This window comes from Grampus griseus (genome assembly GCF_964374135.1).
Source record: "Grampus griseus genome assembly, chromosome: 2".
Taxonomy (NCBI): Eukaryota; Metazoa; Chordata; class Mammalia; order Artiodactyla; family Delphinidae; genus Grampus; species Grampus griseus.
This window is the reverse complement of record NC_139018.1, coordinates 160,482,771-160,500,211: the sequence shown is the minus strand read 5'-3', so window position 1 is coordinate 160,500,211 and position 17,441 is coordinate 160,482,771. Positions and strand designations below refer to the sequence as shown.

The window sequence follows — 17,441 nt, the reverse complement described above, 5'->3', positions numbered from 1 at the left end:
TCAAAAACTTCCCAACAAAGAAAACTCCAGGGGACTAACCTGGTGGCGCAGTGGTTGAGAGTCCACCTGCTGATGCAGGGGACATGGGTTCATGCCCCGGTCCGGGAGGATCCCACATGCCGCGGAGCGGCTGGGCCTGTGAGCCATGGCCGCTGAGCCTGTGTGTCCAGAGCCTGTGCTCCGCGGCGGGAGAGGCCACAGCAGTGAGAGGCCCGCGTACCACAAAAAAAAAAAGAAAGAAAGAAAACTCCAGGACCAGACAGCTTCACTGGTGAATTCTACCAAACATTTAATGAAGAATTAACACAAATCCTCCTCAAATTCTTCAAAAAAAAGTAAAGAGGTAATGCATCTTAACTAATTATATGACTAAAAAGACCAGTATCCCTGATGAATACTGATGTAAAAGTACTCAACAAAATGCTAGCAAAATGAATTCAATAACATATTAAAAGAATTATATATTAGGACCAGTTAAAACTTATTCCTGGGATGCAAGGATGTTTCAGCACATGAACATCAATTAATGTGATACACCATATTAACAAAATGAAGGACAAAAACCACATGATCATCTCAATAGATGCAGAAAAAGCATCTGACAAAATTCAACATCCTTTCATGATAAAGATACTCAACAAACTGCATTTATAAGGACTATATCTTGACATAACTAAGGCCATATGTGACAAACCCACAGCTAACATATACTCACTGGTGAAACGTTTAAAGCTTTTTTATCTGAGATCAAGAATAAGACAAGAATGCCCACTCTCACCACTCTTATTTAACACAGTACTAAAAGACCTAGCCAGAGGAATCAGGCAAGAAATTAAAACAGATGGCATGCAAATCAGAAAGGAAGAAGTAAAACTGTCTACTTAGAGATGACATGATCTTATATATAGAAAATCCTAAAGACTCCACCAAACTAGTAAGTGAATTCAGGAAAGTTACAGGATAAAAAATCAACATGAAAAAATCAGTGGCATTTCTATTCATTAATAACAAATTATCCAAAAATTAAAGAAAGCAAACTCATTTATAATAACATTGGAAACAATACAATACTTTGGAATAAATTTAACCAAGGAGGTGAAAGATCTGTACACTGCAAACTGTAATACACTGGTGAAAGAAATTAAAAACAACACAAATGAATGAAAAGATATACTGTTTTCATGAACTGGAAGAATTAATATTGTTAAAATATCCAGACAACCCAAAGTAACCTATAGATTCAATGCAGTCTCTATCAAGATTCCAATGGTATGTTCTACAGAAAAGAAAAAAAACCCTCAAATTCTTATGGAACCACAAAAGACTCTGAATAGCCAAAGCAATCCTGAGAAAGAAGAACAAAGCTGGAAGCATCACACTTCCTGATTTCAAAGTATACTACAAATACTATATAGTATTCCAAGTGGAATGGTACTGGCATAAAAAGACCAATGGAACAGAATCAAGAGCCCAGAAATAAGTCATCACATATATTGTCAAGTAATGTTTGACAAAAGCGCCAAGAGTACTCAATGGAAAAAAGACAGTCTCTCCGATAAATGCTGGTGGAAATACTGGATATTCACAAGCAAAAGAATGAAACTGGACTCCTATCTTCCACCACTCAAAAATGAACTTGAAGTGAATTAACAACTTAAATGTAAGACCTTAAACCATAAAACTCCTAGAAGAAAACAAAGGGGGAAAGTTCCTTGACACTGGTCTTGGCAATAATTTTATGGATTATACTTTATGACAACTACAGTATAAGCAACAAAAGCAAAAAGATAATAAGTGGGACTACAACAAACTGTAAAGCTTCTGTACAGTGAAAGAAACAATCAACAATATGAAAAGGTAACCAACAGAATGGGAGAAAATATCTGCAAACCACATATCTGATAAGCAGTTAATATCCAGAATACATAAAGAACTCATGTAACTCAATGGCAAAAAATGTACAGGTAAAAATAAACCAATCCATTTAAAAATGAGCAGAAGACCTGAATAGACGTTTTTTCAAAAAGAGATTCAAATTGCCAAAGGTACATGAAATGTGGTCATCACCACTCATCATCAGGGAAATGCAAATCAAAGCCAAAGTGAAACAGAGATCAAGATAGCAGAGCAGGACGTCAAGCCTACCTCCCCTTCATAAACAAATCAAAAATACAACTATATGTGGAGCAACTCTTGCTGAAAATGACCTGGAGACTGGCAGAACAGCTCTTCTACAACCAAGGACATAAAGAAAGATCTACAGAGTCTGGTTCCAGACTGGGGGGTGGGGGGTGAGAAGCGATGTGGTCAGGACCTGCACCCTTGGCAGGGGACCCAGAAGAGGAGGGGGCTATCACCAGCACTGGGAACCTCCCTGGGGAGGGTTTGGAGCCACATATTAGGAACCCCAACCCTGGGGTACAGTTCTGGGAAGAGGAACCCCCTTAGCTGGTTTGAAAATCAGTGGCACTTACAGGGGTGTAAGAAACCGAGGCTCTGCTTCTGAAGAGTACACGCACAGACCCACTTACTCTCAGTCACAGGCACAAAGGGAGCAGACTGAAGACTGCCTGGGGCCCTGGCCAGCTTGCAAGGACCCCCCCAGCATGGTCCATGTACCAGGCTCCTGTTCCAGCCCCTCTTTCCCCAGCACTGCTCCCCACTAAGGTGGAGGCTGCCATTGCCAACAAGAGTGTGCACACTTGGAGAGATGCCAGCCCTGCCTCTGAACAGGCTGGAGACAGCCACTGCCAGCCTATGCTTTGGTGCATACACTCAGGAGGAAGTGAGGCTAGCTCCAGGGCACTAGTCCCTATGCACACTTGGGAGGGGGTAGGGCCAGCTCAGAGGTGGGCACCAACCCAGCCTCTAACCAAGGCATACCTACTGGGTGAAAAAGTAAAACCAGCACAGAAGTGAAGCCCCAAGCCCTCAGGCCCTGGCCACAACCCTAACCAAGGAGGAGACTACCATCACACCAGGAGAAACCCAACTCCGTCAGGGGTTCTGCTCCAGCCTCTTGGGCCCCCATCCAATAGGGCTTGTAACAGCCACTGAGCAGAGAAGCCCGGCTTGCACCTGGCTCTCAGTTCCAGCCCCACCTCCCACCAGGGTGGTGGCTGCCAGCACACCCCTAGGGAAGATGCAGCCTGTGTTCACTTTAGATCCAGTTCGCACCAAATCTGCTGGGTACATGCAGACTACATAGGGACATTCACAGAAGAACACATCTTCAAGACCAGGATAGGTAATGGTTTCACTTAATTTCATAGAGACAGAAAAATTAAAATGAAAAGACAGAGGAATATGTTTCAAATGAAAGAACGGAAAAAAGCCCTTGAAAAAAAACCCTAATGAAACAGAGATAAATAATTTACCTGAAAAAGAGTTCAAAGCAACAGTAAAAGAATGCTAACTGAACTTGGGAAAAGAATAGATGAACACAGTGAGAATTTTAACAAAGAACTAGAAAATATAAAAAAGAACCTGTAAGAGCTGAAGAGTACACTAGTAGGAATTAACAGCAGATTAGGTGATTCAGAAGAATGCATAAGCAACCTAGAACACAGACTAATGGAAATCACCCAATCAGAAAAGCAAAAAATAAAACAAAAAAAAGTAAGGATAGTTTAAGGGGCCTCTGAGACAGCTTCAAGTGTACTAACATTCACATTATAGAGGTCCCAGAAGGAAAAGAGAGAAAGGGGTAGAACATGTATTGGATATTATAAGCTGAAAACTTCCCAAACCTGAAGGAGGCAACATTTCCAAGTACAGGAAGCACAGAGAATCTCAAACAAGGTGAACCCAAAGAGACCCACACCAAGACATATCATAATTAAAATGGCAAAAGTCAGAGATAATTTTAATGGCAGCAAGAGAATGGAACGACATAAAACGATCACATTTTTCTGCAGAAACGTTTCAAGTGCTGAAAGAGAAAAACCACAACCCAGGATACTCTACCCATCAAGGTGTATCACTGCAAATGCTGCTAGGTAGGTAGTAGTGGTAACTCAGGGAGATGAATCCCACCTATTCAACAAATACTTACGGTCACCTACTTACTTCATGACAGACGTTGTTCTAGGGATTCAATGATGAATCAAAACACACAGGGTCCTATATTCTTGGAGCTATCAAATCTAGGGATAAGACAGAAACATCAACTACAAAGGACGTGTGGGAGGATTGAGATGTGAAAGTGGAGATGGAAATGGGGGCGTTGGGACAATATAATCAAATCCATGTTTTAAAATTGTTGCCGAGGGGCCAGTTACTTAGCTACTGAAGGAGACCTGAATGTTGGTCTATCGCCCAGGAATAATTCTGATCAGTAAGCAACATTAACATAACATTGTTATCAATAAGTAACATCAACAACATATCACCTACTACACATTAAACTGAAGACAATGCTGTCTTCTAACAGTTCTATAAACTATTACAGTAATGAATAAAATTATGGGATTTAAATATTCAGAACAGTGTTTCCTCTCACAAAGTGATCCTTAATTAACTCTTGTTTAATACACCAGTCTATTTTAGAATTAGTCCTGAGACCAGAAAACCCAGAGTAGGTAGAACACAAGTAAAATTAAATGAAATACCACTAAATACTTTCGTGGAGACTCCATATCCTTGAAAAATTCATGTAAGATCTTAACATAGTTAAAATCCAGTGAAGACTTAGATTGTAGAAGGAAATTAAATAAAAAGATAGTTACTACCTGTGGATTTAACTAATATTTGTCTTGTGATTCACCCTAGCATTCTGTACATTTTGATATGTATGACAGCTTACCACCCTCACAGTGGTGGAGGCTTAATGGGCCATCTCATCTAATCCAGCCTCAAAATCTGCTCCCACGGATCACTCACTCAGAAGCCACTTCCACATCTGCCTAAATTCTCAAGAGAATCCTGGGACGCGAGAGCTGTCCGGAGAGCCAGTGGACTGTCTCTATAGGCTCCAGAAGAGTCCTGGAGATACTTGCTGTTTCTGAACTCCTGTGAACTTATTAGGTCAGAAATAACTTAAGTTTTCAAGGACACAGGCAAAAAAACAAAGACAAATGGCCTCTATTCAGTAAGGTTACCTCTCAAACTCTAGTAAGCAACAGAGGAGTGGGAAAAAGACAATTCCAAAATCAGAAGTTGACCACAGTGCTTTTTAACTAGTATGATGAAGTGTTCTTGTGGCTCAAGGTCTTATCTGGGCGTGTTTATCAAAGAATTTATAAAGTTTTATCCTCTGCAAAAAAGAAAACTTTGTAAAATGTCAGAGAATCACTGCAAAATATGCCACTATTGACACTTAGGCATGATACCTAACATTTCATAAATTTTCAAAATAAGGAGTTTGAATGGAAAAAAAATTTACAACTGTTATTTTCTCTCAGGACTCATTAACTTTTGGAAAGTACTTCACTGGAGGTCAAAATGTACTATTTGCTAGGAAAATAAAAAATATTTTAGTGACAAAGTTCTATGTGGTTTCAAAGCTAATTATCAATCTCTTTGACTGTGTTTTGAAACTGCCAGTTTTAAGCCTAAAATTATTCAAATGCCAATGCTGTTATGGTCAGCATGAGAAATAAATTCTATACAATTTCTCCAGCTTCCAAATAAAAGGATTTCTATAGTCAGAAAATCTGTTTATAAATTATAATATAAAATTAAAAATTCACCATATTTCAGCATCAAAAACACATGCCAGGAAAAAGAATCATGTATTGAATATAACAGAAAATAGGCTCTGTTCCTATTTATAAAAAAACCTCATTATAAAAGTAAACTGGTGGAGCAGAAACGTGGTATTCAGTTCATCGGGTTACGCCTCCGGTGTTAGGAAATGCGCTGAGCCGAGCGGCACTGGGTGGTGGGGGTGGAAGACGAGACAGGTGACACGGATAGTGCACGGAAGAGGCAATCTTCCTCATGAAGAGGTGTAGTTCTCAACTGAAAGATGATTTAGTCCAAGCCAGGAAATACACTTAAGTGGAACAGGTAAAAAAGATACCAATTTTTTTAAATGGGAGGGGCACTGCAAATGTGAGAGGCTGGTGAAGTTGAAACTTTTACCACAATCCTCTCCCCAAATCTCTGACACTTATTGTATTGCTCCAGGAAGGGATATATTTCTTTCAATAAGCTTCACACAAGTATTTTTTATGGATACATATACTTTCTAACATAAATAAACCAAAGCCAAATGAAAATAGAAACTTATCAGAAACGTAACAATTCCCTGTCTATATCTTAAATAAAATGATATAATTTCCAGCTTCTAGTTAATAGCTCTAAGAGGATGTTCATAAAGAGTTAATTCCGCTTAATACAGGGATGAAACCTATCTCCTAGGGAGGTAAGAGAAGGGTGGGGAGAGAAGGGGATTTATCCAGTATTGTATGGAGAGCCCAGAGACAGTCTGAAATCTTATTTTACCATCTCTCTCCCTCCTTCCCTTCCTTCTTTCCTTCTCTCTTTTAGTCTAAGTAAAATACCCAATGACCAGGAATTTTCTGTCACTCTCTTTAAGCTATAAAAATTTTAGGCACACAAACTGACAAAATATATAAAACCCAAACATCCAATTTAAATATTTTAGGCATTTTTATTTAATAAATAACTTCAGTAAATAGCATTGTAAAAAGTGAACTGTTAAAATTAAAAGGCACTTAAAATAGAATGTGGCTAGTATGAAACCAAACAGGAAATTCAAACAGTGAGAAGTAAATATACAGTGGTCTGTTACATCACTAATTGAAATTAAGAATTGCTTAACTGATGGCTGTTGCATAAGCCATAGTACAATTCCACATGGTCATTAAAAAGGCAAATGTACAGCTAAAACATCAATGAAAAAGTACTGATAACAAAAGTCTTACCCAAAATTGCAAACAAATACATTAAAAGATTAGAAGAGGTGATAAAAAGCACCAGGCTTTAAACAAAATAAAATGAATAAAATAAAATAAATTCACCCAGAGGTCCCCAATTCAGCAAATACTATGTAAATTAAGGCCTTTATATAAATCAAGGACTTTTTTTTGCAGAAAATTCCCCAATACTTTTAAACAAGGCTTGAATTTAAAAAAAGAAGGCATAAAAGTTACCAAGATTAAGTAACTCTTGAAATGGCACACAGGTTTTAAAGCTATGTTTTCCCTTCCTAACTCTCTGACTTTTCCCATGGCCTTTGTAGATCAAACATTTCATTATTTTACACAAGCAACTCCCAACATACTCATCTTTCAGATACATCATGTTATCAGTCATGTCTAATAAGGAAAATAACAAAATAACAAATTTAAAACAATTCTAAACTAGCTAGAAGGACATTCACTTTGGATTCTGTATAACTGAAAAGTGACATATCTGCAAAGCAAGAAATCAGTTTTAATACTTGATTAAGAGAAACTCTCATCATACTCATTACTTTAACTACTGCCCTTTCAATCACTCTAGAAATATCGCTTAATCCACTAAGAGCTGGATTTCAACAGTCCAGGAGGAAAAGGTCAAAAAGGCACAATGCAACCTTAGATGATAAGGATAACCATCCTGTCTCAAGTCTTCTGTCAGTCCCTGGCATTGATTATAACATTATTTTCAAAATAATAAAAAAATTTTCAAATTATACATATTGTACATTTTCAGAACCTGCCCAAGAGAGAACCACAGCAACACTGCCCTGAAACTACCTTCCTGTGGGTGTGGAGTTACTACTTCGCACTCAGTGCTGTGGATACGCACTGGCAGCGCTCATTTTCCCTCATACTTCGGATTGACAACAGTTGTCACAGCACTCTTATAAATAGGATTTTCACCCTAAAAAAGAGAGAAGTTATCAGTCACTCTACTGAAGTCATGTAACATTATTTATAAGACAATATTAAAAGTAAAGATCGTTTTCATAAGTCATTTCCATTTTATCTGTCCAGGCATCACACTGAATTTTTTAAAAGGCATTAAAAAGTTTACACAAAATTTGAAAATGAAAGCTTTGCCCTACAAGTCTAAAGGTACCCCTGTCATCTGGCACTATTTCCTTTCTGACCCATTCCTCCACTGGAGGGCGTGCTGTTAACGGCTTCTCTCTTTTAAACTGGTTTTGAATGGCTGTCTTGAAACTAATTTTGAACTTAAGGAATTCTTCTGCCATCAACTGCCTGATTCTTAACCCTTTACTGTGCACAAAGGTGCTTGATAATGAAGACTCCTTGGCTTTTCACCTCTGTGAGGGAGATATTCTTCTGAGGCTCTGCCACAAAAGTTGTGGAGAGTTCTGGGGTAAGACTGTCACAGTGTCACTGCGAGCACAGTACCTCCACCAAGGCATCACATTGCCGCATCTGCTTAGACAAAAATAATTTCCATTCTTCATGAAATAATTGCTATTCTTCAATATCGTACTGATGAAATATTTTATTTTATTGTTAATTCTGTATTTTACTAAAGAGTACTGAAATCAAGCCCAGTAAATGACTCCAAGCCATAAACACAAGAGATTTTTCAATATCCAAAACTTTACTGACACAGGAAGATAACATACATCCCCATGCTATCATTTTCTTAAAAAATTCTCTTATGCTAAGTGATACATTTAAATATCTGCTACAGCATTCTTTCTCCTGCTTGAAAGTCAAGTGAGAAATATGGCCAAATATTCCTATCTCAGAGGAAATAACAGTGAGCACAAATGAAACAAATATTAAAGAAAAACTTAAAACATTTAAATTTTAGGCAAAAATTAAGATTTTGAAATGCTGTTTAGTTTTATATCTTACTATAGAACCATTTGAGGTGATTTCAAAAAATATAGAAGGCATCTAAACAGTAATTTTTGCTTTTAAATTTTATTCACACTTGACTGCAGGTTATATTTGGATATAGTTTCCATTGCCACAATTTCTGCCTCCTAGGAGGGTACAGTTTGGTGGATGACAAACATGAAGATAAAATTAAGGCGCTCTGAAACAGTACAAAAGAGAATTATGTACATAAAAAGGGAACAGTATAAGAAAAAAGGGATTGACTCTGAGAAGATCAGGGATATTGTCAAAATGAAACTGACTGTAGATAAAACACTGAAAGGTATACAGACACACATACACATGCAGTCAAGGTGTTGGGGAAAGAATGGCACAGTTAGGTAGAAATATACATAGCTCAGAAGTTTTTAAAGGGTGCACGTGTATGTTTTGAGGAGTGGGGAAGGGAAAGGAGACAAGAAAGAAGACAGTGCGAGATCACGAAAGGTCCTGTGTGCCATGCTAAAAAGACTGAATTTATCTTGCAGACAGGAAATCACTGAGGGAAAATGCAACATATAAGGGCTGGGTCTTGAGAGACACCAAATAAACCACTATGACTTCAGCTTAGCAGTGAGCCTGGATACCGACTGAATCGTGCCAAAGTGCCTTAGCCCCACCCCACAAAACACAATTTGACCAGTCATTTCTGAAACATGGAGGAACTCAGGATCCCTCAGAGACAAACATCATATAATCTGGATGATAAAAAATCACATAGGATATCAAACTCTGAGCTCTCATCCCAACTAGAGCTAAAATATGATTATACAGACATTGTAGCAGACATTTCATAATGGAGACCGGAGTCTGGATCCCGGCAACTACATTGCTAATGAGTGATCAGTACAAGTAAGTTACATTCTTTATTTCCACCTTCCTATTATATGAAGCTAGGACTGCCCATTCTTTCCAATATGCTAGGAAAATAAATTACCATTTAATTGTTTCTTTAAACTAATGCATTAGATAAATCTAATGTTTAATACTTATAAGGGAGGTAACAACAACAACAACAAAAAATGGAGAACAACAACAACAAAAAAAACGAAAGAAAAAAACACCTAAGTTATAGATGAATCCAAAGTACGATTTACACGGCAGAACTTACCTTTGGAGAAAAGTTTGCCTTTTCATATACACAAACATTTATACTTATTATTTCAAAGTCCATCCAAACAAAATTTTAACATGCAAGGTTAGAGGTAAAATTAAATTATCTGCATTGGGCATCACCTTAAACGAAGGTAAGCTAAAATAATGCAGATTAGTTCCCACGTTCAGAGTGCAACCCCTCCCCATCCCAACAAAAAGCAAAGCCTATTTAAATCAAGAGAGCAGGGTTATGTTCAGCAGTGACGTCCTCTGATCTCAGTAAATGTCATCCTGTGCTCCCTCTGGAAGGGCGGACATGGTGACAGCATCATTTCTGTGGTGTGTTAGAAATGCAGTGCACAACCGTGGGGATTAGCAGCCCACATTTAATGTGCTTAACAGCTTTAACAGTTACAAAGCTGATAATCTGATTTTTTTAATGTACCTACATGAGTAGTCTTATGTGCTGAAATAATCAGAGTGCCTGTTATTTGAAATATGTTAATGATATAATTGACTGGCAACCTTGGTCCCATATTGGAAAAGTGCTTTATAAGCCATGATTTGTTTTAATTTCTTAATGCTCATTCATTAATTTCTATTGTTTATTTCTACTTTAATTTTTCTTGAGAAAACATCTCAAAATAACCTGTAGCCATTAATTTGCCTGGATTTCACTAATGAATAAATTTTTACAAAACTTTCGCATCTTGAATTGCTCAAAATGCTTATTTTGACTGAAGAATACTGTAGCCAAAAACTGACTTAACAATGAAAACATTAAGTTTCACTATTAATTGTTGATAATTTCCTTCAAAGCACAATTTAACAGACAGCAAAGGTGAAAATTTCACCTTTCAGTAGGAGATACAGAAACTTTTCTCATATAAGAAGTAACCACACGAAAGAGTCAATATTTGATTGTTTTTGACAGGGAGGGAGGGAGGGAGGGAAAGGGATCCCAGCAAATCAGTTTCCTTCTAAAACTAACTTTCTGTAAAGCATTAAGTGAGAAAGAAAAGAATGCATCAAATCTCATACTAACAGGAAAACGTACCAAACTACACATATATGAACCTGACAATAATTTTCTGCCATCAAATTTAACTTTGCCATTTCAAAAGTCTTAAAATCTGCTTAGAAATAAAAGAAAAATCTTGCAAGTAATGGTTTCTAATGTTATCAGTACTTCCTGTATCTCTTAAAAATATTAAACATTCCTGTACTTTAAGATCTTGTTATTATTTTATAAGCACACTTCTCAGCAGAGTAAATAAGCAAATCTGCAGTGTTGGTTTCTAGGTAACAAAGTGATCTCCCAGTTACAATGTCTGCCCAACACAGTAGTGCTAGAATAACACTAACACCATTAAGTTAACCAGAAATACCAAAAAGTGTCATTTTTTGTAAAGAGTGATCTCCCTCTTCCTAACCAGGTAACAGCGTCTCCCGAAGACAGACACTGATTGCTACTAATATAAGGTAGTGGTTAAGAACCTGGATCCTGGAGCCCAGGGGCCTGGGTTTGAATCTCAGCTCTTCCACTAACTAGCCCTGCGAACTTAGCCAAGTTACTGAACCCTTCTGTGCCTCAGTTTTCCAATATGTGAAATAAGAATAAAAGTAGTTAGGAGGGCTTCCCTGGTGGCGCAGTGGTTGAGAGTCTGCCTGCTGATGCAGGGGACACGGGTTCGTGCCCCGGTCCAGGAAGATCCCACATGCCGCAGAGCGGCTGGGCCCGTGAGCCATGTCCGCTGAGCCTGCGCGTCCGGAGCCTGTGCTCCGCAACGGGAGAGGCCACAACAGTGAGAGGCCCACGTACCGCAAAGAAAAAAAAAAAAAAAAAAAGTAGTTAGGAAAGGAAAGAAGAGTTCTGCATCACCAGTCAGGAGAATTGGTTCTAATCACAATCTTTTTATCGGAGAGTTTTAGGGGCTTACATAATTATATTAAAACATGCTAGAAGCACTTCATGAAAACTCAGTTACAAGGAAAGAAGCTTGTCCACTACTGCTAAAAGAGAAAATGATAAATTTGTCATCCAGGTAAAGCATATACTCACCAAAGTAACTTACCCTAGCTTAGAGAATACGTTAACCAAGCTTTATTACCACTATGAAATTTTCAACTAAGTTTTTATTTAAAACTATAATAGGATTTTTCTCTTTAAAGTCTTTGTTACCTTTCAAAAAGAGTTCAGTGTTAGCTTTGAGTATTAGAATTATTCAATAACTAAGAAGAAGAAATATATATAATAATATATAAATAAAAGGTTTATATAAAATAAACCTATTTTATAAATAGGTTTATAAATATTATAATAAAAGGTTCTGATTTTTAAAGTAATTTTAAGTTACAGTCAAGAACTAAAGATTTTCAAAATATTTCTAGAATCAATAACGATGACACTGTAGTTATATATTATACAAATGTTATACCAGGTTACATTTATTCTATTTTGAACTTTAGTTTTCATGTTCACTTTTCATTGTTTCACCCTAAAACTTACATATAATGATTTGTTATATTATTATAAGGATAATAATACTACCTAAAGCAAAGGACTCTAGTAAGGATTATAACTGACAGGCTGCTATCATACACTACAGTCATTAGCCAAGAACAACCACACCAAACAATATCACTACTGACTCCATGTTAAAGCTCTGGGAAGTGACCCAATGCCATTCTACTTACTAAGTGGAAGAGCTGGGATTCAACCCAGGTCTCTCTGATCACAAAGCACATTCTCTTTTCACTACAACACAGCTGCTGCTTCTATACCATAAAGCTTAATCCAAAGCCCCTCTAAACATTAACTGTATTAACACACAAAAAGAAAAGCCATAGTATAGCCATATAAATAAAGCCAGACTTAAAAAAAAAAAAAAGGCAGCAATAGTGATAAAGGGCACACAGTGCAGTAGAAAGGATAAATTTCACATGCAAAGACAGAAAATGAAAGAAAATACGAACGGCAACTTAGAGACCAGCTTTACGTCCATAGTTTGGATTCTTGAAATTATTAATAGGACTCTTGTAAATCGGATTTTCTTGCTAAAGTAAAAGAAATAGTTTCTAATGACTTCATCAGAAAAAAGCTGACATGTATAGTGTTTAAACACTATAAAAGAGAATTTTTACTATTTTTACACTTCCAAAATTAATTTTTTTAAAAAACCCAAGCAAATTGTAGTAAAATGCAAATAACTAAAATTCATTTACAATTTAACAATACTGAAGATTGTCACTGCTTTCTTGTATCAAAAGATGAATACACGAAGGCCAACGCTTGGCCACCTCGGCCTCCCACCTCACGCTTCAAAGCACTAACTGCTGGCGTCACCTTTCATCACTTGCAGCTTCTAAATTTTTATAAAGCCAGGTTTATTAAGTTGTAAAATCGCAGAGAATAAAAATACCCTTTTTAAGTACACAGTTCCATGAATTCTCAAATGTATAAACACACCCACAATGAAGATCATCCCACGATCCCTCGGGCCCCTTCCCCCAGCTCCAGCCCCTGCAAACCACTGGATCTCATTCCTGCCTCTAGGGTTTTACCTTTTCCAGACTGTCATATAAGTGGAGTCATACAGTATGTAGCCTTTTGAGTCTGGCTGCGTTCTACTTAGGTTTCTTTGTTGGGGGAAAAGAAAAACAGAAAAAGCTTTCTACTGAATAGCTTGCTATTACTTAGGATTCTATTTTACATGAGAAAAAAAAGGCAGAAGAGCAGATTTAAGATTAAAATTATTAAGGAAATAAAAACAATGACCACAGTAACCAGAAGAAACATTCTTAATTGTTTTGTTTTAATAGGATATACTTAAGATGTTTTCTATTTTTCACTAAATTCAAGTTTTCTGAATAATAAATTTTGGGGGGAATAAAATATTTAAAGGACTTTAATAATCAGCTTTAGAGCTAATAAGTCTTAGAAGTGTTACATTTGCTTTATGAATCACCCTGCTTTTTACATGATTTCCAACTTACCGTGTCCCATTTGGCATTCATTTTTTCCTTTTCAAATTTGGCAAATTCCCTTCTGTCATGAATGATCATTAAAAGCTTCCAAATCAGCAGCAATGCAAGGCCAATAAGAACAATTCCAGCAACCACACCTGCTACAATTGGGATAATGTCTGGACCAGTGGGGCACTCTGTAAAGTAAGAAGCAAAGGATGAGCACATAAGAGATTAGAATGTGAAGGTACAGCCAAAATTACAAAGAGCTGGGCAGCCTCATAAAAAAACACACAGGAATTAAAATCCCAAGGTAAGTGAATGTACACTATCCCAAAGAAGCTATAAAAAAGATACTAGAAGTAACACGGGTTTACAAGACCCCAGTGTACATGATCAATAAAGAAAAGTCATGTATTTCTATGTATTATATAGAAATTGATTTCTACAATTTGGAAATTGAAATTTAGAAAATGGTATTTTCTACAATAGCACCAAAAATCATGATATACCTATGTATAAATTAAGAAAATATGTGCAAGATTTACATGCTAAAAATTATTAAACACTGATGGAAAAAAGACCTGAATAAATGGAGAGAGAGTCCATGTTCATGGATTAGAAGACTCAACATTGTTAAAATGTCAATTCTCCCCCAATTTTTTTTAAATAATTAATTTATTTTTATTTTTGGCTGCATTGGGTCTTCGTTGCTGCGCGTGGGCTTTCTCTAGTTGCGACGGGCAGGGGCTACTCTTCGTTGCAGTGCACGGGCTTCTCACTGCACTGGCTTCTCTTGTTGTGGAGCATGGGCTCTAGGCGCGCAGGCTCAGTAGTTGTGGCACGAGGGCTCAGTAGTTGTGGCACAAGGGCTCTAGAGCGCAGGCTCAGTAGTTGTGGCGCACGGGCTTAGTCACTCTGCAGCATGTGGGGTCTTCCTGGACCAGGGCTCAAACCCATGTCCCCTGCACTGGCAGGCGGATTCTTAACCACTGCACCACCAGGGAAGTCCCTCCGCCAATTTGATCTATAAACTCAATGCTATCCCAATCAAAATCCTGGCAGGACGTGTAGATATCAAGCAAGTTTATTCTAAAATTTACAAAGAAGTAGGAGAACTAGGAAAGTGTTTCAAAAGCACTTTCAGAAAAGAACAAAGTTGGACAACTTGTATTACCAGATTTCACAACTAGCTATGAAGCAACACTAACTGAGACAGTGTGGTATTGGCTAAAGGACAGATGCCTGGATTAATGGAAAACAATCAAGAGTCAGGAACAGGCCCACATATATAAGGTCATCTCATTTCAACCAAGGTGGAGAAAGGTCAACCTTTTCAACAAATGGTGCAAGAACGACTGGAAATCTACATATAAAAAACTGGACCCCACTCCACATACTAAGATCAGCTCACAGTGGGTTACGGACCTAAATGGAAAACCAGAACTATAAAACTTTTAGAAGAAAACACAGGAGAAAAATCCTTATGAACTTGAATTAGGCAAAGAGTTCTAAGACATAATAGTAAAGAGCAAGATCTATAAAAGAAAAACCTGGTAAATCGTAGTTCATCAAAATTTAAGCTTCTGGTCTTCAGAAAACACTTAAGAAAATGAAAAGACAAGGAGGCACAGACTGTGAGACAATATTTGAAAAATACATATGCAAAACAATAGAGACTTTAAAAAAACAGTTTGGCTGTTTCTTCTGAAGTTAACTATATGCCTCCAAAATCCATTCCTAATATTTATCCAGGAGAAATTAAAACTTACATTCCCATAAAAATCTGACCACAAATGTAGAAAATTCCAAAGTATATTAAAAGCTCCCAGAAAAACCAAGATAAAAATGTTTCATCTTTTGAGAAGCTGAACAAATTCACGCTGTATAACATCCTTTAACAAATTATCTTTCCCAGTGTCCAAGCCTAAAATCAACTCATATTTAAATATCATTAATAATGATGGTGCTCTTACCGAGAGCCTACTACTGCCAGGCGCCGTGCTGAGGGCTCTGTGTGGGCTACTACGTTTACTCCTCGGACTCTCCATTCAGAAAACTTAAAACCTGCTTTCTCTTTCCCTTATTTATTAATTAAGTACTAGTTTAAGCTTTAAGAGATTAAAAGTGTCCCAACTTGGACATATAATAGTCCAGCTGGCAGCTGTTCCTAGATATTAGGGCAACTGCCAATAGCCCTAAGCAGTAAAAAGACATAAAAGAAAATGCAAAGAATTTTGAAATGATCAGATTTCTACCTGGAGTCTCTACAACATGAACAGTGGCCTCATTGTTCCCATTCACTGAATATGTGAAGTAGAACCAGCAATCGTCAACGTCCTTCTCCTTACAATGGGACAGGGGATCCACCTGGCCTGGCTGGGGCAACCTGTCCCGATTTTCAACCTTGGTAATGTTGAAATGTGAACATTCCTGAGCACACGTGTCTTTCTTTTCTCCTTTGTTGAAGGCTCGGCACTGAACACATTCCCTGTTAAAATGCAAATGAGTACATTTATTATTTAAAATAATATTTGCTTAAAGATTATTTTGTGTGCTAGACTCAAAATTTAACCACATTAAGCCAAGAGCAATAGAAGAAGATATAAATAAATGAAGAAACATATTTCTGGATGGGGAAACTAAACATAAAGATGCTAGTTTCCCAAGTGATATTATAGATTTATTACAGCTCAAACTAAAATCCTCCAAAAGAAATGAGTAGGAAAATAAAACTAGCCCTATCAGATATTTAATACACAATTTAAAGCCAAAATAACTTTTGAAACGTGTTGCTGGTACAATAGTAGTCCTTTCTTCAAGGGACAAAACTCAATTTTATTTAGTTTAGTCAAAAGATAGTTAATTAAGCAATTGGTAATGCTAATTTAACAAAGGTTACCACATGGATTCACTTACATAGCAAACTCAGATTGAAATAATTGTACCATCACTCTCGTACGACACATTTCAGTATCATGTGACAAACACCAGCTACTGAGAAATAATTTTTAAGATTTAAAAACTGGGCTTCAATGTGACAGTTTATTTACAGCGTAACCTGATGTTAGCGCTGTTCTCTGTATTGTGTGCTGATACAGAGGCCAACAGACAGCGAGTTCTCACCCATTTCAAGCAATTCGGAAATACTCACTTATGCTCGGCACAGACTCCAAGGCACGTCTGGCACATCTCACAGGTCGGCCCTTGGAACTTGGGATCTGTACACTTACAGGCGCCACACTCACAGACGCCCCGGCCATTGCAGATCTGCCCATTCACAGCCGTGCAGGAGGTAGTGTCCAGAGAACAGTCACAGGCACTGCCAGTGTAGTTAGGGTTGCATTCACACACACGACACTTGCAGACACCATTTCCTGCCAATAAAAAATATCATTTCTCATAACAATGGTAAAAATGTAAAATCAGAGCATTGACCGAAAAGGGAAAACAAGCAATAACATGTAAGAAAGGCTGTCTGTGGGATGGCGTGACCCTCAATGCTGCCCTTTTTCTATTTATCCACTAAGCAAACTCTCAGGATTTTTTATTGTATTAGATAGG

General features: G+C 37.4%; 1 protein-coding gene across 3 annotated transcripts in view; it reads right to left on the bottom strand.

Moving 5' to 3' along the window:
- Window positions 1-6,585: 6,585 nt before the first annotated feature.
- The window catches only part of ITGB1 (integrin subunit beta 1), a 43,155-nt gene continuing 32,299 nt past the window's right edge, over window positions 6,586-17,441 (bottom strand). For 2 of the 3 annotated variants that reach the window (XM_082647245.1, XM_082647246.1), the window contains 5 exons: window positions 17,032-17,254; window positions 16,136-16,368; window positions 13,908-14,074; window positions 12,888-12,968; window positions 6,586-7,833 (listed from right to left, as the gene is read on the bottom strand). In XM_082647245.1, the coding sequence (XP_082503371.1) occupies window positions 12,894-12,968; window positions 13,908-14,074; window positions 16,136-16,368; window positions 17,032-17,254 (698 nt within the window). In that variant the 3' untranslated portion in view covers window positions 6,586-7,833; window positions 12,888-12,893. The remainder of the gene's footprint in view (window positions 7,834-12,887; window positions 12,969-13,907; window positions 14,075-16,135; window positions 16,369-17,031; window positions 17,255-17,441) is intronic. The other variant, XM_082647247.1, reaches the window with a different exon arrangement.